The sequence below is a fragment of the Danio rerio genome, chromosome 15, assembly GCF_049306965.1.
Source record: "Danio rerio strain Tuebingen ecotype United States chromosome 15, GRCz12tu, whole genome shotgun sequence".
NCBI lineage: Eukaryota > Metazoa > Chordata > Actinopteri > Cypriniformes > Danionidae > Danio > Danio rerio.
The window spans coordinates 34,343,492-34,371,407 of record NC_133190.1 but is presented as its reverse complement, the minus strand read 5'-3'; the positions used below and the strand labels follow the sequence as shown (position 1 = coordinate 34,371,407).

General features: G+C 34.4%; 1 protein-coding gene across 22 annotated transcripts in view; it reads right to left on the bottom strand.

Moving 5' to 3' along the window:
- rxfp2b (relaxin family peptide receptor 2b) overlaps positions 1-26,403 on the bottom strand; it is a 40,117-nt gene extending 13,714 nt beyond the window's left edge. For 2 of the 22 annotated variants that reach the window (XR_012390546.1, XM_073923158.1), the window contains exons 1-13: positions 25,968-26,402; positions 18,608-18,745; positions 18,339-18,416; positions 17,420-17,557; positions 14,821-14,892; positions 10,303-10,374; positions 10,010-10,081; positions 9,102-9,173; positions 8,798-8,872; positions 4,791-4,862; positions 3,091-3,162; positions 2,918-2,989; positions 238-309 (exon numbers count right to left, since the gene is read on the bottom strand). Coding sequence is in view for 15 of the 22 variants with exons in the window: in XM_073923158.1 (XP_073779259.1) it covers positions 238-309; positions 2,918-2,989; positions 3,091-3,162; positions 4,791-4,862; positions 8,798-8,872; positions 9,102-9,173; positions 10,010-10,081; positions 10,303-10,374; positions 14,821-14,892; positions 17,420-17,421 (653 nt within the window). In the remaining 7 variants the exon portion in view is untranslated. Of the gene's footprint in view, positions 1-237; positions 310-2,917; positions 2,990-3,090; positions 3,163-4,790; positions 4,863-8,797; positions 8,873-9,101; positions 9,174-9,919; positions 10,082-10,302; positions 10,375-14,820; positions 14,893-17,419; positions 17,558-18,338; positions 18,417-18,607; positions 18,746-20,113; positions 20,152-25,967 lie in introns of those variants that run through there. The other 20 variants (XR_012390545.1, XM_073923155.1, NR_137277.1 and 17 more) reach the window with 18 other exon arrangements.
- Between the last annotated feature and the right edge of the window lie 1,513 nt (positions 26,404-27,916).

The following is a 27,916-nucleotide window of genomic DNA, read 5'->3' as shown; positions in this document are numbered from 1 at the left end:
AAATTTTAGAAGTTGGCACACAGCCTAGACTGCTGTATGTTTGCTTGTTTGTTTGCTTGTTTATTGTCAATCTGCACTACAGCCCAAAGCAAGCCTAACGGTAAATTAAAAATCAACTCCATGTGGGACTCATTTCATTTGGAAAACTATGCTGTTTGATCACTACAAAATATCACATTTATGAACAAATCCTGTTGATAAATCGCATAAAAAATTTCAGGTTAGTCAGTTACTTACAGAGACTGGAGCTGAATTAGATGATTAAACTGGCCAGGGTGGATGTGGTCCAGTGGGTTTTGGGACAGATTTCTACAAATACGGAAACAAAGAAGAGCGTTTTATGGTGAAACGTAATACAAGAATTGTAATCAAGTGTACTTACAGATAACAACATTGGCTTAAAACAAGATGTTTGCATACATATCAAATGTACTCACTGGCCACTTTATTAATTTGAGCAGATCTGCTCAAGTGCTCATTAATGCAAAGCTTATCAGCCAATTACATGGACGCTTTTTTATATAAATAGTCAGGACCAACTGCTGACATTCATGCAGAGAATTATGATCCTGGGAAAAGCGATTTGAACACGGTTTAGCGGTTGGTGCCGAACAGGCGGTTGTGGGTATTTCAAGAACTGCTGGTCTACTGGGATTTTCATGCACAAACATCTCTTTAGATTTACAGACAATGTTTAGAAAATAAAAATAAGGAATGAGAAGCAGTTGTGTGGCTTGTTGATGCCAGAAATCAGAGAAAAAAGTCAGAACAAGTGCTGTCCAAAGTCGCTAAATATTAATACAGAAATATTTGAAACTGCACTTTTTTAAAATTTACTTTATGCATGTTTGTCATAATTATTTGATTACAGTATTATGACAGCAAGTGATGTTGGAGAGAAAAAGGGGGGATGTTATGGGGAAAGGTTACCGAGTCAGGTCTTGAACTCAGGACTCCCAAAGCTCTGTTTACATTACATGTCAACGCACTAACCACTGTATGCAATCAGCACAGATGCAATTACATGATTATTTTTACAGTATCTATATCTGCCACACTCCCTCTACAGTTTCACTTTGTTCCTTTATTAGTTTAAAGCATTAAATTTCACAGTTGATGCTTATAACTGCTTGTGCATTTTAGGTTATCAACTTAAAGATAAAGCGCAAGACATGGCAGTAAAAAAATATTCATGCATTATTTGTGCATCTTTCTTTTTCGTTCAGTTGAGTTCTCTTTAACATGTTCTTGCACTTCAATGGATAGCCTGAATATATGTCACATAATACAAAATCATTGTTTTGTTTATTTTTCATGCACATCTAAAGTGAAAATAAGCAGCACAGGCAATAACATTAATCAATAGCAAAAGATTATAAACCACTGTTAGACCTTACTAATAAATGTTAAGTATTGTTTTCATCTGAATATTTGTTCTGCTTTACTTATAATTATTATATTTGGTGGTAGCGGTTATAATTTGCTTAATACTAACTGTTCAGTATCTTCAGTATTGTTTAAACTATATAAGTTCAGCTAGTATTTTTTTTTCTCTAATAGTAAAATCGTGGTCAGATTTATTCGAATATTACATTACAGCTGGACCAATTAAATTTTTGGACGGGCAAGTAAGGCTGCGTCCCAAATTGCATACTTCTATACTATATAGTATGCTAAAATCAGTATGCGAGTCGTATGTTTAAATACACAGAATTCGAAAAACATTATGTAAGAAGTACCCAGATGACCTACTACTTTCAGCAAGATTCTGAAGTGACGCTATGTTCTCCCATGATGCCCCGTGACAAAATTCATGACTGGAATTGAAGCAATGTAACTGACGTGGGTAGGTCACGTGATCATGACAAAATGGTGGATGTATCAAATTTCCATTCATACTACTGACATTCATACTGTAGAAAATATACTTTTCTATAGGTCAAGTAGTAAATTCAAATGCAGTATCTAGTAGGCGATTTCGGACGCAGCCTAAATATCTAAATAATTGTCCAGTCAAATGAAGAAATTAAGACATGCATAAAGATTGTAATTTTAATAATTGCTGTGGAAATATTTACCTATTGTATCAAAAAATGTATGAATTATTAGTATTTTTTTTAAAGTATCATATTAAAGGTACTGTAGAAATTTCCGTATACTGACAACACTACAGTAGTTCAGACTGGTTTGAGATAATAGAAAGAAAACAGTAACTGAAATAACTTGTTACAACCAAGGTTTGCACACAACTTGTCCTTGAAGCAGATAAGCTACAGCAGCAGAGGAGCACATCGTGCTTGCTTCTGTCAGTTAAAGGAGATGAAACTGTGTTTTCTATTTGCATGGGCTCACTCAAATTGGAAAGTGAAAAACTCACAATGTTATAAAACTCAAAGTTGATCATTTGCATGTGTTTTCAAGGAATTTCAAGACGAGTTTAAGGTATTCAGGCACAAAACTTTCAACATTTGTAACTTATAATAAAAATCTATTTTATGGAATTATTGGTACAATTAAGACTACAGAAAGTTATTTTACATATAATTTGATTACCACATTTCTGTACCTGAATACTATTTGTCTATCAAGAAATTTCTAGTTAGGAGCACTGTTTATTTCTTTTGTATCTTTGCTCTATTGTATTTATTTACGTTCAATCTAAATTAAGAATTTCTTTTTAAATAGAGCTATACAAGTCATGTGGGGAACTTGTATTCATGCCACAATATAAATCACAGAATACCAAACTATAGCAATGTCAGATTTTTCCAATATCACCAATGTCATTCACTATACTCAAACGGCCTCCACAGTAACCAGATCTCATCCCCACACAATACTAGCAATGTGTAACTAATAAAGTGGCTGGTGAGTGTACTTTATACAATAAGTGCTGTTAAATCATCTGATTACTTACAGACTTTGCAATGACCGTAAATCCTTGAAAATACCGACTGGCAGTTCCTTTATCGAATTATTAGAGAGATCCCTGAAAAAAACAACATTTCAGATAATAAACTTACTGATCCTCTTCTTGTTCATTGTTTCCAAGCACACACTCATTCACAGCAATAGTTAATTGACACTCACAGGTCCCCCATCATGCGCAATGATTGGAAGGTGTTTTCTGGCAAACTCTTGATAAGATTGGCTCGCAGTGACCTAGAAAGAGGTACGATGAAAAGAATATTGATCATAAACCTCATCGAAAGGGTACTGAATTGCTATTTGCCACTCTGTGATGAGATTGCTGTCTCTGTAAACATTACCATTTTTAAAATAACTGTTATCAGCCACAGCTCAAAATAGAGAGAGTGACCTCTAAGAGTACAGAGGGAGGATGGCTTAAATAACATGCAACAATAATATTATCTATTACATATAGCAGATCTGAATCTGAATTACTTGGATCAGAGAAAAACTGTAACTACAGTAAACAGAGTCAGATGCGAAGAAAAAAAGTTATAAAAAAAAATAAGATCATGGGAGGGGGAAATAAAAACGGAAACAAGATATTTTCTACAGTATGGGTCTCAACTCAATTTCTGGAGTGCCACAGTAGTGCACACTTTTGCTCCAACCCTTATCAAACAGAACGGATCCAACTAATCAGGGTGTCAAAGACTACTAAAGACTAATGAGCAGGTGTGAGTTGGAGATGGTTGGACTTAAATTATGCAGAGCTGCAGCCCTCTAGGAATTGAGTTTAAGACTATTGTTCGACAGTATAAGTACCAATATGGGTGATTTATTAGTTACAAAGTTAAAGTCAACCTCTGAAAGCACACTTAAAAATATAAGACATTTATCTCCAATAGTGCAATAATATAATGAAGTCTTTTAAATAAACAATAAAGCATATTAGAACAAAAAAAAACAAGACCATTCTCTATAAATGAATTCTCTATGATCCGACAGCCAAAAAAAAAAAATCTATTTGACACACAAAACCATTTTGCTCACATCTGAAGGCAAGTTATTTGCAAAAGAAGACCATATAATTTAAATAAAAAATCTTTTTAATCCTCTATTACTGAAGAAACAACATTTACTTGTATATCTTAACCCATGTGAATGTTTTCATCCACTCTGTGGCGATTTTGAGTCTTAATTTGATGCCAACTTTCTCTTAATATCTCTTAATTAAAAAAAGCTTAATTTCTGGCTTTAATATGGAGTTATAAAGAGTTAATGTATGTATAGAATATATGTGTATGTGTGTGCAGGAGTGTAGCTAGCAATTTTGGTCCCTATTCACCCTATATACTGGGGCGGAGGGGGTGGTGGGAGGGGTTTCGCTTTGTGGGATGTGGGGTGGGGGTGTGTGTGGGGGGGTGGTATTGGGTTGGGTACGATAGGTGAAAGTGAACTACTAGTGTACTAGTAAGAATATTTATAAAAACTATAATTTGTTTTTATACTTCATAGAACTCCAAATAAAAAAACAGAAACTATTATCTTTTAACTTTTGACTTATAGAGTTAATGGTGCTGACTTATCAATAGTAAAAATAACAAATGTTACTTTTTCCCAATAGACGAAACTACTAACCATCAAGAATTTATGATTATTTGGTGTCAAGTCAAGTCAAGTGTTGGTGCAATTAAAAAATTTGGTTATAATGGAAGTCAATAGGTCAAAAACAGCCACGAACATAACGAAAGTGTAGTTCGTTTGAACAATACACAAAGGTCAATTAAAATAACAAGGATTTAAAATGTTTGGGTCAATCAAAAAGTATCATTTGCTGTTCATTTCTCAGTTAGAATACTACATTTGTTATTACTTACAGCACAGTCAGATGTTCACAGTCTAGCAAAGTTGACAAGCCCAAAGTCGTGATGCTATTACCCTCGAAATCCCTTTAAGAAAACAAGTTGTAAAGAACATTAAACAGTAGAAACGTACAATGCACATAAAAATCATGATCATGATACATGGTTTAGTGAATTTTTTATACAGGCATATTATCACATGCTGCTTATAAAATGGTATTAAAAGGTAACGTATCAGCTGAAGGTCAATGACAAAAAAAAAAAAAAGCACGTCGACAATTCAGTGAAATCCAACTCGTCTTTTTGCTCTTGGCTGTCAATGAAGGACAGCATGGCCAAAGAGAGAAAAGCAGTGCATTAGTAACTGAGAACATACTGTTCTTGTACTCCACAGAGACACTTACGAAAAGGACAAGCTCCAGGTAGCATTTAAACCTGTCTGGGATCTTTAAAGAGTCGAGTTTGAAAAAGTATATTACATTAATTGAAATAAATAACATTGAAAAGAAGTTCAAAGGAATATCAATGTACAAAAGATGTATGACAGGTTCAATAGTTCAGTAGTGTCAGGCATATTTGGAACAAGAATAAATTGATGACACAATAAAAGAATCTGTTTAAGATTCACAGTCACAAAATACTATTTAATTGCAATTATGCATTTTATATTTCGTCATTATACTTCAAATCATTAGATTTTACCCATTGTTAGAAAGACTTCTTTTAAGGATTACACTCATTGTTACATCTGCAATAGAAAATGATGAAATGGAGATTCAAATGCAGTCCAGTGGGTTTTTTGTGAAGTGCAGAAAATCAGGAATGATAAAAAAAAAATAACAATCAAAAACAAACTAAAGAATAACAAAACCAAACCTGGGCACACACAGACATCACAGGGGTAACTAAGAAAACTACTGACAATGAAGGGATAGATAGAACAGGCTACAAATACAAAGAAACACTTAAACAAACAAGCTGACATGAGGGGGACACAACTGATGGCCAAAACTACCTATGAAGAACACTGGAGAACTAACATTCAGACAGTTGTTGTTTAATTCTATTTGTGCCTCCAAATATAAAATTAAACAGAAAGCTTGGCAAGCAATTTTGGAGAATTTGATGTTTCCCATTGAAACAGAATGCCAGAGCATACTTTGTGAGAGGTGTTTCAAAAATGACTGCCGAGTGAAATGACTTGCCTTAAAGGGACTTTGCTAAAACAAAACACAGACAAGGGTACAACTATGATAACTTATTTTATAATAACAATAATATTTTATAATTATATTTTTATTTTACAGTACAGTTTAAAATATGTCTGTTGCTTCATTTTATTTATGAAGAGTTATTTTACTCATATTTTGACAGTTACGTAACACAGGTATGTATATATATATATATATATATATATATATATATATATATATATATATATATATATATATATATATATATATATACATATATATATATATATATATACACATCATGTATATCTTGTAAATGTAATTTCGTGCACACAACAAAATATAAATTATATATTAAGTTTGGCTAAAATAAATAAACAAATACATAAATAAATAACTGCTAAGTAAATAGTATTTGCCCTTTTAAACCACTTTTTCATTAATTAGCCTAACTTGTCTAGTTAACCTAATTATAAACTGTATGTGCCATTAAAAATATGTTGTAAAAAATATTTTCTTTAAAATCACTTGGGAAATATTTGAAAAATAATAAAAAAAAGTCTGCTTCAAATTCACATCTTTAAAAATTGACTATAGCTTGTGAAATAAATTATTTTGTATCCTGCCAAAAAAAAAAAAAAACTGTGTGCAATTCTTCTTTTTATATCCTCAATGCTGTAATATGATTTATTAATACAAATATATATATATATTCTGTGAGCTGCCTGGACTCTAGTAGGGAGCCACTTGTTTTTCATATTCCATTTGACAACTCAATCATGAGTCTGGATGTTCATGAATAAAAATAACACTTTGGGTTTTAATAGATTAAACACTTAATTCATTTAAACTGGAATTTGCTGTGTTGCAATTTAAAAACAAGCTACGGTTTTGAGACTTTCCAAAACACACAACCCTCTGGCTTATGCAATATAGTGTATTTCTGGGACGAGCCCTCCAGCTTCTCTTGAAGGTTTCTCAGCTTGCTTTAGTTTCACAGTCAAACACTCGCAGCCCGGCTGGAACAAATTTCAGGAACAAGTTCAAGAGATCAGTCAGAACTGTCAGTCTAGACTTCTCTTGTATTATTATGAGATTCACATTTCCACAAAAGTACACGTGAACTGACAACTAGTGCTAGTACACCACAGGCAGCTCAGTGGTTTAATCAGGCTCAAACCCTCAAATCCCTCTAAAGTCTTATAAGATCTACATTTTTGATGAGTAAAGAATAGCAGGAGGTTTCTGGGTGTACCGGTACATCACAAAACCTGAGCTACCAACATCTTCCTACACTCTTAGACTGCCGCAATTTTACAGTTATTTACTGCAAAAATGGGCAGCAAAATACCACAAACATTTTTTACAGTTCATTACTGTAATATGAACTGCATTGGGTCATTTTAAAACTTTTACAGTAAATTATTGCATATTAGGAATTTGCGATATTCTACCGTAATCAAAATAATCAAATACTGCTGTAGATGTAGAAAACAATGGATGAAAATAATAAAAAACATAATAATTAACATCTTATTTCGCAAAATGTATTTAAGAAAGACAGCTAATTTAAAATGGAAAGAAATACCAAAAAACAATTAAAATACTGCTGTACATGATCTCGTTACTTGTTTGAAATCCATTACATTTAATAGTAAATACTAAAAATACAAGATATAACAAAATACAAAAGTCTTTGTACTGCTAAAATGAAAACTAAATAAATTACAGTAAAATTACTGTAAAAAATAATATAAGAAGTCGTGGTAAGGATATTTTACTGTAAAATTAAATTGTGGTAGGGCCCTGCAACTGTAAAACACATTTACGGGTATGTTACTGTAAAGGGGCAGTTAACTTGCTGGCAAAAGTGCTGTGTTACATGCCTAGGGGTGTTGCTCTGTTGTTCCCTCCTCCCCATTCTGTTTTTATTTGCTCTCTGCTATCCTTCTAAAATCTAGATGTTTTAATTGGCTCACAAGGTTTTCACGAGTGGACCAATGAGAAGAGGATGGGGGTCATTTAATGTGACATCTCCAGTCTCCAGTGATGACTCGCACCAGACTGGGGGGAATCCTTCATCTTCTGTCACTGCTCTTTGTCTTTCTGTGTGACATGACTGTTCTCTGGTTCATTATTTTGAGTTGTACATTTATTCTGAACATCCAAACTAAAACTGTTAAAATCTACTAAAATGGAAGTGAAAGTAAAGTACAACACTGACATACACGTAGCTGATTCTCTGTTAAAACATTAGGTTAGAAGCAGGTGCTACCCCCAGTATGTTTTCTCCAGCAAGTACAGTTGTAGTGAGGAGTGTGTGATGCAGAAGACATTTTTTCAGCTTTCTCTTTAGTTATTTAGAGATGGGGAGGGTTTAGTTAGCTTGTTTAATGTGTTATTTTCTTTGATTTGGCACCTCTTAATTTTCTTCCCTCTGTAAAGTTTTAATTTGCTTATTTGTTTCTTTTGCATTTTTTGTACAGATACGCATTAGTAAATATGATTTAGGTCATTTTAATATTCTTATTTTTTCTTTCTGATCTTGATTGTAAATAAAGCGCACCATTTTTTTTTTTTAACACGTCTGTCGTCTGTGTCGATTCATAGCAGGTAATGTGACAGCAGCTAATGGGAATTTAAAAAAGATATTGGGTTGTCATAATTATGTTTAGCCCTTTTCATCCTCCAAACCACACAGGGCATAAGTGCTGCTGCCACTAAGCTACCACAAAAATAAAATAAAATGTCTAACAGTGTAAATGAACTGAATTCATAATCCTTTATGTTGAGGCATGCATAGTGAGTAGGAGAGAAGTGGAAACTTACAGCCAGCTGAGAAAGGGCATATGGGCACAGAGTCTGGCAGAAGGAAGGGCTTCTAAAGAAGTGTTCACCATTGACCTGTGAAGATGATTACATGAGGTGGGTCAAAACCTGTCGGCAGACATTTAAAACTACAGCACACAGGCTTCAAATTCAAATGCTATATTTTATAGAGCAATATTTTCTGAGACTGAAGAAAAACACTGATTCTGAAGAACACTTTACACGCTGATAATGAGATTTGATTCATTAAAAGAAGGAAGTGCAACACATTATTAATGAGAATGGATATATTATTAAGGCTTACAGGAAGAAGAGGGAGCTTAGGCCAGCAAATGTGTTGGCTGCAATTGTTGTTATGGGATTGTCGTCCAAAATCCTGAATAAGAAAAAAATCAGTACCAAAAAATGTTTCCAAAACTCCAGCCAAGTAAATGGACTTCATTTAACTGCTTTAATTTCCCACTTATTAATTTAACCCTTTGATTTACCCTTGCAACCTCTGAATATAATGCTTTCTTGAAGAATTTGTGTTTAATGTGAGATCAGATTTCTATTTTAATGCTGTTCTTTTGCACTTGTGACAAAATATATCAGAATTTACAAAAAGCAGCAAGCAGTACAAAAGTTATAAATAATAATGAAAATAATGATGATAATAATAATAATAATATTAATAATAATAATAATAATACACTGTAAAAAGAATCCTGGTTGTCTTAAATTTTTAAGCTGTAAATTAACTTATAAGTCCATTGAACTTATACTATATTGAACTGACTTAAAACTGCTTTCGTAACTTATAAAATTAAGTTAGAACATGATTACCTTAGTTTAATAAGTTACAATGACCTAAAAAAATGCTGTCAGGACTAACTGATCATGTAATGTTTTAGTGTATTAATAATAAAAGCTATAGTAATACTACTACTACTACTACTACTACTACTACTACTACTACTACTACTAATAATAATAATAATAATAATAATAATAATAATAATAATAATAATAATTAGTAGTTTGATTAGTATTTGAATTATTTTTAATATCATTTGCACATATGCAAAAATTATGTTTAAAGACAGTTTCGGTACATTACAGCTGTAGTCTTTGCATAAACACCTGAATTATCTTCACTTTGGATGATGGTAAATTCAAGAGCATAAAAGGACAGCATTTACAGCTTGTTGATGTGTTGAGGGTTGTACTCACAACCACTTAAGTTTACGAAGATCTCTGAACACTCCAGGGGAAAGCAAGGAGATGGAGTTCTGGCTTAAAGATCTGCAATACAAAATACAGCAATTACAGTACTCAATTCACCATGGCTAATTTATTTTTATATATTAGATAAAGGTTAGGAACGTAGTGTTTGACATTTGAAGCAAAGGCTACTGCTTATTAGTGTGCGCTGATATTTTCTCAGAATGTGCTTAAAGAAAATAAAAGCACTGTTGTTCCATCATTAAAAATAAAAAAGTTTATTATTAAATAAAGTCACTTACAGTTTTTGTAGCTTATACAGTCCACTGAAAGCCTGAATGGAAACAGTGTTGATGCAATTATCTTGGAGAAACCTGTAAAAGAAAACAAAACAATAACCATTTTCTAAGAGGTAGTTTTAACAAAAACATTAATGGAAGTTTGTTTGCAGATGAAATGTCAATGAAATGAACAGAACCACCTCACAATTTCACAAAAAAGGGGCAAAAACTGTCCCTGTACATTTAAACTAATGTAAGTGTAAAGTAAAATCTGAAAATGAATTAAAAATGCAAATTTGGAATCAGATTACTAAGATTATTTTTCAGTGCTCACATTTACATTCAACCCAAGCTCATTCTGGAAACGTAGCCCCGCGGACGTTTCTGGAGGCCGCGATTTACGTGGCCGCAGGTATGTAAGGCCGCGTTTAGTTTTTTTCAAGCGAACGCTGCGGGTCAGTGTGGCGCCGCTCTGCCTCTCCTCTTCGCGCTCGCCGGCCGACGGCTCGCCTCCGAGTGGAGGGCTTTCCCGATGCAACCAGTTTGTCCACTTAGCTCACAGCGTTGCGTCGGCGGAGCGGAGGCCCCGGAGAAGGAGGAGTAGGAGCCGGCCCCGAGGACGACGACCGGGATCGAGTCCGGGGAACAGCTGTTCCGGAAATCAGGTAAGACGAAAAACGTAATCTGAAAAATAAGGGCGAGAACGCGGCGGGATCCGAAAACGCAGTCGAAATCGAAAACGAGGGCTTTTGCTTTTTTTTTTTTTCTGGACGGCTTTTGCGAACCGCCGCTCGTGTTTAGGGAAGGAGGAGGAGGAAGAGGGGGGCGGCCGAGTCGGCTGATCCGGCGGCTTTTCGCGCGCCGTTCCCGAGAGGTGCCCAAGACTCGAAAAAGCGCGCACAAAAATCGCGGTCCGCAGAAACGTCCGCGGGGCTATGTTTCCACAGTGAGCCCGGGTTGTTTACATTACAACCAATCACACACACACACACACTCACACACATAATTCTGTTTTGATTATGAATTCAATAGTCAATCAGAGATGTTTTCCTGACAAGCCATTGTGACGTGACCTAACCAATCACAAACCAACCACAAAAAAATACACTACAAACTAAGGCTGATGTGGCAATTAATCAAAAACTTCATAAACTTTTTTGAGACCCTGTTCATAACACTCTGTATTCCATAATCACTTTTGTGAGGATGCTTGTCTACAGACATGCCAAGTACAAACAAAGATTTGGTTTAGGGTGGAGTTTGGTGCCACGCCTCCTTTAAAAAAATTTTACATTTTCATACACAGTATAAAAAACTATATGATCAATTAGTCCTGAAAGCATGTTTTTAGGTCATTGTAACTTATTAAACTAGGTTAATCATGTTCTAACTTAATTTTATGTGATGAGAAGCACACAGACTTATATAATGACTATGCACTGTATATAGGATATATAACTTTATAAAGACAGTTGATTGATATCTATGAATACAGTTAAAGTGTGTCTCTGAAGTACTGCATCTAAAATTAAAGAATGAATAAATATTTCAACAAACATTTGAATAATAGAGGTGCTAAATAGTTACCTCAGGACTGTTTCACACATCCTGCATCTGTGCACTGTGAGCATCACTGTACAACAGTACAGTGTGTTTTTATTTCTAGGTTACCATATTAAATATGTATTAATGGCTTTAAATTATAAAACTGATGGCCACTGATAATTATTCATGAATTTACATCAGAAAATAAACACTGAAGTTGAAATAAAAACATTATTAGAAACCTTCTCCTTGTACAACTCTGTCATCCCCATGTCATTAATAATAAAAATACCAGGGTTGATTTTTTTATATGTGTTTTCATGCAAAGCCGTTTCAAGGTTTAAGTAAATTAAATATGTCATTTACAGCTTTCCCAGACAGTTTAATTTTCAGAAAACAGCTTGAAATGTATTTAAAAACACGTGACACGGTGTTGTTCCTAGTCCTCTACTCATGGCACAAGGAAAAATAAATGAATGAACTTAGTTTGCACTGAAAGAATCTAAACATTTATCCATCAACATGTTCAATTTCTTCAATTAAGAGCAGCAGTTTTCTATTTTTGGATATTTTACTTCTTTACTGCTGCACGACTTTCATAAGTGAATGAGCTCTTTTGGTTGCTTAATCAGCCTCTGCCTTCTCCATTGAAGCTCATTTAAAGCCATAGAAACATTAAATAAAAGAGTTCACTGTATACGTATATGGTTTATTTAGTAAAGTAATGGGCAACGTGAAATGGGCAATTGTTTTACCATCTAAGCTGTTTGTTATTACTATTTTTATAGCTTTAAATAACATTTTGTTAAATACATTACTATTCAAATGTAGGAATGATGATTTTTTAAGAAATAAAACGTGAAATTTTTACATTGATTAAAAAATATTTGTAAAGACATGCTGTTTTATGAAAGCTTATTAATCAAAAAACAAAATGAATGAATGAATGAATGAATGAATGAATGGATGGATGGACGGACGGACGAACGAACAAACGAATGAATGAATGTATAAATGAATGAATGGATGGATGGACGAATGAACGAACGAATGAATGAATGGATGAATGAATGTTTTTTACATTGATAAAAAGCATTGGTAAAATTAGTGTAGTTTATTACAATGATTTCTGAAAAAGTTGCTGCTGAAAATTAAGCTTTGGCACCAGAAAGGCATTTTAAAATGTATTAAAATACAAAAGTCATTTTAAATTGTATATTAATTATATTTCACATTACTGTACAGCCTTGTGAGAATTTAAGAGAAGATACAATTGAAAGAGATAACTTTTTCTACACTACCTGTCTACTTCTTGTCGCCTATCCAAGTTTAAGAAACAACAAATTATAGCTTCTAGTTGATCATTTCGTATCAGAAGTAGCTTATATGAAATGCAAAGGCGTCTTTATGCTTATTTTACCAAAATAAAATATGATCATGCTTTGATTTTCAATTATTTATAGAATTTAAAGTCATGGTGTAGTGGAAAAAGAATTAAAATTGTTTATGACTCCCATGAACTTCGATTACTACATCCATACATCTCTGCAATGACTCAAATAACTTATTAATAAAGTCATAGGAAATGGCAAAGAAAGCATTCTTGCAGATCCACAATTCATCAAGATTCTTTGGATTCATCTTTAATGCCTGCTCCTTCATCTTAGCCCGGACATGCTCAATGATGTTCATTTGGTGACTGGGCTGGCTAATCCCGGAGCACCTTGACCTTCTTTGCTTTCAGGAACTTTGATGTGGAGGCTGAAGTGTGAAAAGGAGCGCTATCCTGCTGAAGAATTTGCCCTCTCCTGTGGTTTATAATGTAATTGGCAGCACAAATGTCTAGATTCCTCAGGCTGTTGATGTTGCCATCCACTCTGCAGATCTCTCGCATGCCCCCATACTATATGTAACCCTAAACCATGATTTTTCCTAAACCTAACTTGACTGATTTCTGTGAGAATCTTGGGTCCATGCGGGTTCCAATAGGTCTTCTGCTGTATTTGTGATGATTGTGATGCAGTTCAACAGATGATTCATCAGAAAAATCTAGCTTCTGCCACTTTTCCAAATGATCAACTAGAAGTCAAGTTGTTATTTGTTGCTTATACAACTGAGATCGACGACAAGACTTTGTCAGGTAGTGTATAAGAATATTAGGAAACACTTTAGTTTAATAGCCCATTTTTAAGATATTAACTGTTCATTATAAAGTATTATCTTATTTTGCATCTCTAATCCTACCTAAAACCTAAACACAACTTCAACTACCTTATAAACTATTAATAAATAGCTAAATAGTAGTTTATTAAGCTAGTAATGTTGGTTAGTAGTTTGTTAATAAAGTGAATTTTGACCTAAACTAAAGAGTTAACGAATATTATAACTAGAACATAAAATATTTGTTTTATAAATGCTTGTTTTTACTTGTTAGTTCACTTGAAAAGGACAAACCTTACCATTACATCAATTACTCTCTATTAGTATAGCACTGATGTCTTTTCAAAACAACTATCGTACAGCAAGTGCACTATCCTAAATTCAGTCTATATCGGTCTGTACTACAAAGCAGATCTGCTACAGTACTTCTTTAATTGGCTCATTAATCACTAGACAGCAACACGCTGAATCCAGGGTTTAATGGCGTACTATAAAGAAACCTGCCAATACTGAGATTAACAAGCAGCAGTGAGCTCGATTTGAATGAAGGTGACCATGGCCTCCTCATAAAAGCTTCAGTGGATTCAGCAGAAAGCTGATCATAAACGTTAATCAGCTCCATGCTGGAACCAATTGTTTTTTTGTACCACATAAACAGGGCGATAGCTGTCCAGGTTGACAGCTTCATTATATGACCCTCCGTGTTGATTTGTGGATTAGTAAAGCGTCTATACTCGAGCTCAGTGCATACTAACATTTCTGGGCAGGGCTTTATTGTGCATGTGACTGAAATTATAATGATGGGCTAGTAGTAAAAGGCTTATTCATACTTACAGCCTTTGCAGTTTTATATATTTGATGAAGGCTTCATCAGGTAGTGTTCGAATCTTGTTGCTCTTCAATGACCTGTACAAAACACAAAGAGCAAGTTAAACACTAAATATTTTTGTTGCATAGTATATACTGTATTTATCAGGTGTCACCACAGCAGAATGAACCGCCAACTATTCCGGCATATGTTTTTCACAGCGGATACCCTTCCAGCTGTAACCCAGTACTGGAAAACACCTACACACTCTCACATTCATGCACTAAGGCCAATTTAGTTCATCCAATTTACCTATAGCGCATGTCTTTGTACTGTGGACCCTGGGGAAACTCAAACCAACATGGGGAAAACATGCAAACTCCACACAGAAATGCCAACTGGTCCAGCCGAGACTCAAACCAGTGACTTTCTTGCTGTGAGGCGACAGTGCTAACCACTGAGCCACCCGATTTTAATGCTAATAATTTATAATTGTTATATAAATATATAATTGTCTTTTCACCAATGTACATATAAAACAGCTTATTACACACTAAAGGCCTCTTAACATATTTGACTGTTATTTTGTAAAACTGCAGGTGAATATTCTCATTTTTATATTTGCAGCATCAATAGATTGCATTAGTATCACCCGGCATTAGTATTTTCCAATTGATTTTTCCTATAAGAAATTCTTAAGGAAGTTTTACGCGCTATCTATCACCAGTTTTGAGGAGAATCATAACATTACAAACTACAAGCAAAGAAAATTTGACAAAATGACTAAAAGGAAATGGGAATGAAAGAACTATATCCTTGTGAAGCATTGTGGATGATAGAATCACATTAATAATTATAGAGAAATATACAATTGTAGTTGATTGTAAAAATGATAATGCTTTGTGTGAGTGGGTGGAGTCAAAGATTGTTTTTGGTGCTCCAAATGTGGGTTTTATCATTGTATGAGTAAAATAAAGCTATATTAACATAGTTTATGCAAACTGTTTTATTGTATAAAACGTATTTCTTAGGCTATGTAAAATTAACAAACAGTAAAAAAAAAAAAAAATTACTAATACTTTCCTTCTTAGACTTTACAGACCTGAAACTTGCCTATAGCACTTATTCAGTGTTGCTTTTATAGTTGTGTAAATTGCTTCCTTGTCCTCATTTGTAAGTTGCTTTGGATAAAAGCGTCTGCTAAATGACTAAATGTAAATGTAAATGTAAATTTGAGGTGTGACGTGTGAGTCAGTAGGCTGTACAACAATTCTTCAAATATTCAGTTCTTTAATTCGCAGACCCAATTTCACTCTTTAATTTGCAAACTGCCGTTATAAAAATCCTATAGGAACATATTGAATGAATCAGCCCTGTATTAAAACATCATTAATTTAACGTTAATGAAAAGGCCATTCTGTGCTGTTTCCTGCGCATCATTAGGTTCACATTTCCGTGTACTTTACAGTTTTCCCTGAATATATTTTTCAGACAATAACCACCACAATGGTCCTCCATCAAATTTTGACACATTAGCATATTAATTAGGTCTAAAGAGTGAAATAAACTTTTGCATGTGTGAAAGTTCCTGCAAACTATTATGAATCAGAAGCATATTGTGAATATTTAATGACTTTGTTTTGGATCGGTTGCCAAGTACTCGGTTTTCCTGTTCCTTCTGTTTTGATTAATCTGACAGTTTTTCCAAACAGTGATTTATAGTTTTGAAATATTGTATTATATTACACTGAAGACCAATACTTGAAATATTCTACATCCTACCAATGTTAGAACTGTGTTTTAGTTTTAGGTTCTGCGAGGACAAAGGATACTATTCTTGTTTAATTTAAAATGCACTGTTTATTATTACTATCTCATAGTGACTATTGCTTTTCAAGTTCAAATTGTGTATAATGCATAATAATAACTATAAAGTTTTCTTTTTAAACCTGTTTTAAGGAATGAGAGTGCCGAATTTTGCCACTTGGGCAATACCTGACTGGCTATTTGAATAGTTTTGTTATGCAGACCTGGCAACACTTTATGACCATCTAACACCAAGAATGACAGCAATAAGATACTTGGTCACACTTTACAATAGGGTTTCCTTAGTTAATTTAAATATCAATGCGTACTAATTATGAACAATACTTGTACACCATTTATTATATAGTTCAACATGTACTAATGCGTTATTAACAACCAAATTCTTGCTTGTTAACAACAGTTAATGCACTGTACAATGAACTAACAACAAATGAACAATGTTTTTTATTAACTAACATTAACTAACATAAATACTGTAAAAAATATATTGTTCATTGTTTGTTCGTTAATAAATGCATTAACTAACATTTACTAATACAACCTTATTGTAAAGTGTTACCAGATAAATAAATAGTTATGTAATAGTTCTAAATTTAAATGAATAGCAGAATCCATACAGCTAAAGGCATCAAGCAGAACCATAAAAACAGCTGAAGACCAATAAAAAATATTAAATATTAAAGTGGCAAATGGCAAACCGAAATATAAATATAATAAGGTAAAAAGTATTAAACAGTAATTAAACGTTTGTCTCAACCCTCTATAATTAAACAACCAACATCAAACATAATTTGTTACATTTGTAGACATCATGTTGGAAGGCTGCGTACAGGGAGGTAACATTCGCTGACACCTGTGGAATGGATCTCAAGCTGGCATGCACGCAGTGGATCTCAGTGTTTATGCAGCGGCACACATCAGGGTACTGCTCCACTTCTGCGGGACAGGAGAGAGAAACATGCACACAAAAACACACACATTAAGATTTTAAAACTCTGACAATGCTATAAAATAAATAAAACTGTAAAAAATATCTGTTAATTAACAGTTTCTGTATTTTGTGTTTTCTGTTTATTTATTTATGGTTGTGAATTGCATTATGGAATGTTGATCTCTGCTCTGTCAGCTTATGATATTGAAAATTCAACAGTTTAAGTGATTTTAGTTGACATTTTAGTAGTTTTAAATAATAGAATGCATAAAAAATAATAATATATAGAAAAATAAATCTGTAAACTAACAGAAAATGTAATGGCAGTTTATTACAAGGTACTTATACCATAATATACAACACTAAAAAGCTATTAAATCACTAAAAAATATAAAAATATATAAAAAAATGTAACTTTTTCAAGGTTAAAAGGTGTTAGATGAAAGATCAATGTCCCGTAATACAATTCAAAAGCATAAATAAACAGAAAAATTTAAAACATGAATCCCAAAATATGGAAAATTGCTAATTTACAGATATGTTTTACAGTGTATGAAAAGTCTTATGCAATTATAAACCACAATGCAGTTAAAATCATAATTATATTAATCAAAAAACAATTATTTAAAGTTATAACTTAACTTGTACTTCAAGTGATATTATTCAACCATACATTTGCCATAGTTTAGTAACAGTCTGTACTAATGAAATACGTTTTAGATTGTCTAAAACTAAGCTGTTCTGTAACTGTCTATCAAGACGTAATAGGAGTAGGTGTATCTTTACGGCAGTCAGTGGCAAGCTCTTGAAGATAACCCCGTTTAAATGTCCGGTCGAAGAGGTCAGCCCAGCCACTGTTATCCCCTTCGGTGAGACGGACGAAGAGACAGAGATATAGAGATGAGACAAACACACACACATTCACACAAAACACACACATGCATAAGTTTTTAATATTTTGAAGTCATGAAGATAGACCGACCGACCGACCGATCGACAGAGACAGACAGATAGATAGATAGACAGACAGACAGACATAAGTAAGCAGCTCTTACCACAGTTGTCCTCATCAGCTCCATTGGGACAGTCTTTCTGGTTATTGCAGTGCAGTACCTGTGGCAGACAAATGCTCACATTGCCACATGGAAAGTGACCGAGCGGACAGTCTTCAGAAGGCCTGTGTTCCTGCCCTGCTGTTTAAACAATACACATTTAGAGCACATTTAACAAATCACTTCAGACACTTCAGATGATTATTCAGTGCTTTTCTGCATTAACATTCACATTTCTTCATCCCAAAGTGACAACAAATGACGAATACAACAAAGCGATACATCAAGAGCCAAATAATCACTGGTCAAGCACCAAATAATTAGTGCTACTAATACAAAGCTTTATCACTGTCCAGAAAAATAGACAACAAGTTAAAATAAGGAGGCATTAAGGAAACAAAGTGGAGATTTTTTTTTTTGGTATACATTTAAGCACTAACAGAGGAGATGCGTTTTCACATTATTACTCTTCAGTATTGTTAGGGAATATCATTCTATGTCCAAGCAACAGTAAATGAAAAGGTTTGGAGAGGGATTTCAGGTCCCACTGTGATTGTTTCACAAGGCAACTCTAATGTAGCGACCAGGGGGAGATGTCAACTGGTAATAGAAAGTGGAGGTAGGAGGGTGCAGAGCCTTTGGTTGTTCTGAAAGCAAGAATTAATGTCTTGAACTTAATGCAAGCTGCCAGTAGCCGGTGGAGAGAGAAAGAGTGCTGTGATGCAGGCTCTCTTGGGTTCATTAAAGACCAGTCGTGCTGCAGAATTTTGAATCATTTAATAACCTAATCAGTCTGATTGCAGGTAATGGAGATCTAGCAAAAAGTAGGTCAAATGTTCTGTTGGGAAGATCCAAATCTTTCTTACGTTGTACAGCGCCAACTAGGGCTGCATGAATTTGGAAAAACCTGACATTGCGATATTTTGTATTTCTGCGATATATATTGTGATATGAATATAGTTTTACAATATGGCCTAAGTAACTGTTTGGGAAGAATTCACAATTTTGTGGTGTAAATTAACAAATTACAAATTGTCAGACTACTGTAACTGAGTAGTTTTTCTCAGGGACTGTAATTTACCAAGTAGTTTTAAAAATGTGTACTTTTACTTTCCCTTGAGTACATGTTTAGTACTTTAGTACTAAAGTACTTTTACTCCACTACTTTCCTTCAACCTACAGCCACTACTTTATTTTTTTATTATCTGGTATTGGCTAAAGTAGAACAATCCTGTGATTACAAGTCATGTGATTTCTGTCCATACAAATTCACACAGAAACTAAATTGCACCGTACTGAACTTGTCACGTTATCGTGATCAAAACAGGAACAAAAAGGTGCGAATCCAAGTGCAGGTTTATTTACAATCGTGCAGCAAACAGAAAAAACAAGGTGTCCGGTGTTCAAAAATAACAAAGTAACAAATAAACAGCAAAAACAAGAAACTATGACAGAAACAGGATCAGGAACAAGACTAAGGTAACAACAAACTCGATATACAAGACTTACTAGATACTGATTACAAGATAGACAAACGACGCAGTAACAAACAGAGGTGGAATGGTTGAATATACAGTCCAGGTAATCAACGGAGATTGGAGACAGCTGTGGTTAAAATCAGTGTAGATGAGAGACTGGGTGTGTGCGCGAAAGAATGTATGGAAATGTCTTTTTGGGCGCTGTAGTTCCACTCAGTGTCCATAACTACAGCGCCCTCAGGTGGTCACTGACAGTCCTGACAGAACAAACTCAAGGCACAGGTGCTATATAAATGCAGCTAACCATGTGCATGCATTAAAAATGTCCAAGAAGATGCCCAAAATCATCGCACGCAATAACCCAGAGACTGTTTAAACTGGACGACAGATGTATGGTGACTAAAATGGCCTTAAACAATAACTAAATACACTACAGAACATTATGTTTTCACACACATACATGCACAAATCAATGTAAACGGGTCAGACTTTCACAGTGTAATTCTCACTACCCACGACTCTTGAGTACTTTTAAAAGGGCAACTATTACTCATGCTTTGAGTAATATTTACACTTGATATACTTTATACTTTCACTTGAGTCAGATTTTCAGTACTCTTTCCATCACTGATTGGGATGATTCTTTAGGGGAGTGCATCTGCATAAAATATCCAAAAGTATATTTAAAAAATATAGTTTAAAAATTAAAGCACTGATAAAAATGAAATAAACAGTGGCCTATGTTTTTTGGGTGGAATATTACAATATTGAGGTAAAGAAAATCAATTATTAAATCTAAAATAACACTAGTCTTCATTTTACAATTGAATGATTTCTTGCTCCCAAATGATTTAAATTTGCTTAAAAACTTTACCACTAATAGATTACGGTAGAAATTCACAATGACTCAACAAATTTGATTATTATTGATGATTTTTAGTTAATTATAATCCCAACTCAACAACGCACATCCTGCAATGTGACTACGGATGTGCACATTGCCATATTGATGCTGATATATTGTGCAGCCCTAGCACCAACTTTACGCTGTTTTGCATTGACGGTCAGCTGTCATAAAAAAAACCTGACCATACATATCCAAAGTGGATGGGAACTTTTTTAATGATCCTAGCTAGATGAGATTGTTGAGCAGCCAGGGAAGATGAGGAGATCTCTCTTTACCAGGTTGAGACGGTCTGAAAAAACTATCACTAAATTAACTGCTTAAAACTTTAAAAATAGCTGTCTTTGCAAGCATGCCCCTGAAGGGTTCATGCTGGCTTTTTGCGGGCAAGGAGGGTTGTGACTAGCCCACACCAAATCTAAACAGGCCCAGTGTGGTCTAGCCCAGGTATGGCCCAACACTTTGGACTCACTCTGATTGAGTAGCCTTAACTAGTTACAAATGGATTGAGCTCGAAGCAGCTTTTTTTTTCAGGCCCATGCTCTTTTCCTATTCGACATTAGAAATGCAACTGGCATATGTCAATTTGTTAAGAGAGATCTTCAATTATATACAGCACACCAAACATATTTTCCACAGGGGTTAAAGTAACAATTGGGTAGGTTTTATTTCTATTTGCATTATTTTACATTTGCATAGATTATCTGTAGTCCCTTTCAAAGAGCTAGGACATGTGCAAGTCTAGTGAGGGCTTTCTGGGGGCTAAGTGAGTGCTGCCCATGTAGGACCATCACTAAGGAGCTAACATTTTGCTAACAAGCAAACTCTCAGGTGCCCTGTGCTGTGCTCAAAGACCACTGGGAGCCCTCAGACAATCCCTAAGTGCTTGTTTTGCATATCTTAAACACGCAACAATCTATTTAGCTTCCAATTATATTTACATCTATGTTAAATTGATGTAGATAATGCTTACACCAAACTAAAAATGTGAGAGTATGTGTGTCACACAACCAGCGACCGCTTTCCAGAGATCGCTGGTTCTCACACGAACTTCAAGACTACACTTCCGCATTTCCCAGGGCTACATTTTCATACATGCACTGCTCCCAGACACCCATGCTCATTCATCTAGCTTGATTGCACACACCAGCTGAACCTTGTCATAGTTGTGGGGGAAACGGCTAAGCTAGTTGGAGAAGGGCTTTGTTCGACCATCCACATCACCTGCTCCAGCTAGCTTAACCGTTTCCCCTACGACTATGACAAGGTTCAGCTGGTGTGTGCAATCAAGCTAGATGAATGAGCATGGGTGTCTGGGAGCAGTGCATGTATGAAAATGTAGTCCTGGGAAATGTGGAAGTGTAGTCTTGAAGTTCGTGTGAGAACCAGCGATCTCTGGAAAGCGATCGCTGGTTGTGTGACAATGTGATTGGCCAAGGACAGAAAAGAAGTAAATAACCTATCTTCAAGTATACAGATATTTGTTTTCCATTACTTTTCCAAAACTTTGTGGGTTTTTCTGTTTTTCCATAACTTTTGGAAAATGCCATGTCAGAATTGCATGACTTTTTCAAGTTTGTCATGAACGTATGAACCCTGTTAGTATATAATAATAATTAATAATAATAATAATAATAATAATAATAATAATAATAATAATACATTTTATTTGTAATGCGATTTTCTTAGATTTAAATTAACAATAGCAGAAACAGCACAACAATAAAAAGATACAACAAAACAATAAAAATATGAACCATAAGATAAAAAAGTTAACAAAATGATCATCCTAAGTTAAAAGCAATGGTAAAAAGCTGAGTCTTAAGACGTTTCCTAATGGTTAAGCATTATACATAACAATGGTATGAGAAATCATATCTGAATGATGTTCCCCTGTAATCTGATGTAAATGTACAAAAGGAAAGGAAAAAAATTGAACCCTGGGAGACCCCCATTATGAGCTGAAGAGGTGTGGATATATACAGTATACTGTAGTGCCTCATCCCTTTAGGCAACACTGAAAGAGATGATTGTAAGTATACGGTTTAAACCATTGGCCAGAAGTGAATCTGATGATTTAAAGGTGCCAGACAAATCCAACAAAATCAAATCAGACATTCTGTAATTAGCTTCTGCATCACACAGGGCTTCAGTGACTGACAGCAATGCAGTCTCTGTTGAATGACTGCTCATTTTTCTGTGTAAGAAATGATGATACTTGGGTGAAAACGACTTGTTTGGGAGTTTTGGTTACAAATGGAAGGAGAAGGACCGCTCAGTAGCTTACTACGAGTGAAGGGTTTGGTGATGGTTTCTTGAGCAGTGGGGTTACTAGAGCTTGCTTCAATGTGTTGGGAAAATTTTTGTGGTGTGTGAATGGGGGTGATGGTTTGCACAATGTAATGTATGAAAGAATGGCTCAAGAGGACAGGTTGTAGGATGAGTAGAGAAGTTTAGATTCTTCCATCTTAGTGAAATGAATTCTATTATAAGTACATTATGCACAATCAAGCCTCTAAAAATGATTTCATATGACAGTTAGGGTTGCACAAAGAACAGCCACAGGCTCAGTACCTTCCAACTTTCAGTCACTGTTGAGTCAACATCACCTCTAGAAGCCTGGGGTTTCTAAGTCAATATTGTTTTGTTGTTTCATCACAGAGAAAACCAAGATCCCTTTCCAGAACATTCTTTATGGTTCCTTGACGATCATCTGGGAGAATTGTTCCAAACCCATGCAGAACACCCGATACAAAATAAAGAGCTGAAAATGTAGTTCTACATATATATATATATATATATATATATATATATATATATATATATATATATATATATATATATATATATATATATATATATATATATATATATATATATATATATATATATATATATATATATATATATATATATATATATATATATATATATATATATATATATATATATATATATATATATAAACACAAGAACAACTATTGGTCCTCCTTCATGTTAGGTCATGCCCTTATAGACATGTACTTGCAAAATAAATACAATGCACTTAGCATGTTTGTAATGCAGTGAAGAACACTTCTCATGATCTTGATGTGGGATACGGGAGAGGTTAGGGACAGATTTGGTGCTATGGGTATGTTTAAGCATGGGTAAAGGTGTAAGTGATGGTTAACAGTCTAATTTAAAAATTGTAATTGCAGATATTATTTACAGATGTAATTACATGAAGATATTTAATCAATTATATACAATGCTATTCCATATGTGAAAAAACATGAATCACAAGTACAATTATGAAATGATCTAAGTTTTTGTTTAGTAATAGACAATGTAATCTACGAATACACTTCTAAACACTTTCCACACGAACTAGCAACAGACAGTCACAAATAAATTTCCTTTGAGCTTTAGATGACTCTTACTCATCCGCATAGTGGCTCATGCTTCAGAGAACATTAGGCAGGTATATGCAATGCTCAGTATATGAATACACCCCATTAAACTTATATTTTCTATAGGACGCTTTACAATATTATATGTGTGCATAGTTTAGTCAGTACCGAAGCCAAATCTGGAGCTAATCTAACAAAATAGCTTACGATAACGGTCCAAAAATTAATAGTGCAAATGTATATTAGGGAAAAATATTAAATACAAAGAAATCAAAAATAGCAAGAATCAAGTGAAACTAAAAATATTTACAATTTTGTTGAAATGTTGTAGTTTGTATTTTTCTTTTTGCAATATTTTGCATGAATTTAAATGTATTACCTTTCCATTGATGTTCTGTGACTAAGATATTATGTTAATAAATAAATAAATTTGTTTTGTTCAAATGCACCAATATATATTACCCATTTTCAATAAGAAATTTTTAAAATATGAATTTTCAAAATGAGGTGTACTCATTTATGCTAAGCACTGTGCATATGAGAGCTGAAAAATGCAAATATCTCCTATTTTTGTGTTACCCAAAATTCATTTTAAAATGAAGGTTCCTTAAAAAAAAACATTTTGGGTTACCTGTTCAAAACCGTAAAGAGAACATTTCTTAGCAGGTTATATCAGAGTGCTCTTTGGTGCTTTTTTATTGCTTTTTATCCATATCATATATTTTGAAAATCAATTTGAAACAGTTTACCTGTTTTTTAAGAGATCAGCAGGAGCACTTCACAGCAACATTGCCATGAGCAGTGATAAAGAGTACAGTGATTTTGCAAAAAAATCCCAACAAACCCATGGGCTGTGATACTTTACTTCATATAATTTTCTGGTAAAGACTATTCATAAAGAAAGAATTTTATTTATTGCACTTAAATCAGTTTGGTATACACTTCTGTTTGGGATAGATCTGCTCCCCAATACAGTAAAGAGTGCTTAAAATAATAGATGACCGATGTCTATTATTCATCTCAAAATGTAACACATTACGCAATCTTAAAATCCCATCCTGATCTAAATGTTTCCTCGGGTTTCATAAAAGAAATATGTTTTATTGGAGTATAGAATTTACAATTTATTCCTATTTCCTCCCAAAGGTCCTACCTGTTCTTTAACAATAACATTTCTATTAAAGAAATAGAAAAAACAATAAACAAATAAAACACGAATTTGACTTGATTTGAAGAATTAATGTTTTATGTAATGTGTAAGTTTTATATTATGGTTCAAGAGATTAAGAATAGCCAAAATATTATTCGAGATATGAAATATAGCCAGTATTTAATATGTAAAGATATAAAGCAGCATATTTCTTACAAATAACTGAACAGGTTGAACTTTAGTTACTTTATTTATATCACAAATGTTTGTATTTATTGATGCTTAAGTTTAACGTAGGCTAACGTTATGCTAATATGAGATTCAATGGGAGATAGTGTTTAGTGAATAAAGTAAAACGATAAGCTAATAATTGAAAAACCAACCAACAGCTTTTTAAAAATAACCCGACTCTGAAAAATAGAAAGAAATAATTTCTTACCTTTGGCTGTTGTTATTGATGTAGTGAAAAGTATCAAACATAACTCCAGTGCAGACGCGGTCGCAGCAGACTGAAGCGACCTCATTGTGGCGTCGTGCCAGTCATGCCCACACGAGTCAAATAACGTTTATCAAACCACTGGGTTCCTAAAAATCCTGGTGTCAGTCAAGACTTCTTCAGTTAAATGTGCACACTACTGTGGTAATAGTAGGAAGATAAACGAGTGCGCGGTTTAGTGCGAATTTACACGCAAAGCAGAGGTCCACGTGCAGTTCTAAAGCAGCACAAACGTCTGTATCTCCCCATAGAGTCAGTTTAAGGCGATACAGGTGAAAGCCCGACACAAAAGTTTGTCGAGAGGGAGAGAGGAAGAGAGAGAGCGCGCTAACTCTTCTGTGCGTCAGTCTCATCTTGAATGGTTGCTATGTGACCTGTGAACGGTTGCAACCGCTTAGTCTTACGAGTTAGAAAACGTTTCCCTTCCAAATCTATCTATCTATCTATCTATCTATCTATCTATCTATCTATCTATCTATCTATCTATCTATCTATCTATCTATCTATCTATCTATCTATCTATCTATCTATCTATCTATCTATCTATCTATCTATCTATCCATCCATCCATCCATCCATCCATCCATCCATCCATCCGTCAGTTTGTCCATTCACCCATAATTTTATCCATCCATTCAGCCACCATTCTATTCATTTAGTCTCTTTTTGCTCTCTGTCCATCCGTTCACCATTTTATCCATCTTTACATCTCTGCCTGACTATGTTTTTATCCATCTTTCAATGTCTATCTATCCAGCCATCCATCCTTTCAACCATTCTTTTGTCCATTCATCCCTTCATTCATCCGTCCAAAAGTTTAGATCAACAAGGTCTATTCACTTGGAAATTGTGCTAAATGTAGGCTATCTGTACTAAATCATTTGCAAATATATACTCAGACATTTGTAATTTGATGAAATGAATAAGAAATTCAATTCTGTTGTGAAGAATTGCCAAGTGGTTTGGAGGTTTGTCCATGTTGTTTTGAGAATGTAATTTCTGTTTTAAGAAATGAGCCAAACCAATGGAGAAAAACTGTCATCTGCTTGACCATTCATTTTTCTATGTACATCTATTCACCCATCCATCTATCATTCTGTCTGTGCCTCCATTTACCTTTTCAAATGTCCATCCATAACTATATTTAGCTATCAAACCTTCCAGCCATGCATCTACTGTCTGTGCATCCATCCACCTGCTCTAACATCCATTTGTCCATCCATTCATCCATCCATCCATCCATCAATCCATCCACCCATCCATTCATCCATTTATCCATCCATCCATCCATCCATCCATCCATCCATCCATCCATCCATCCATCATTATATCCAGCTATCCATTCTGCCACACAGTAATCTACCTTTCTGTCTGTGCATCTATCCACCTGTTCTAACATCCATTTGTCCACCCATCCATCCATCCATCCATCCATCCATCCATCCATCCATCATTATAGATATCCATCCTGCCACCTATTCATCTGTCTTTGCATCCATCCAGTTGTTCTAACGTCCATTTGTCCATCCATCCATTATCATATCCAGCTTTTCATCCTGCCAATCATTCATCTAAATTTCTGTCTGTGCATCCATCCTCCTGTTTAAATATCCATTTATTCATCCACCCATCCATCAATCATTATATCCAGCTATCCATCCTGCCACCCATTCATCTACCTTTTCTGTCTGTGCATCCATCCACCTTTTCTTATGTCCATCCATCCATCCATCCATTCATCCAACCACACTTTCAACCAAATTTCCATCAGTCGGTGTAATCAGGTTGTCAGACACAGAGCTCATTTGCTTTACGCTCACTACTTTTTGAAGCAAACCGTAGCACAAGGATTTTACAGTAGTTGTGCATGGTCACATCCATATGGGATGGAT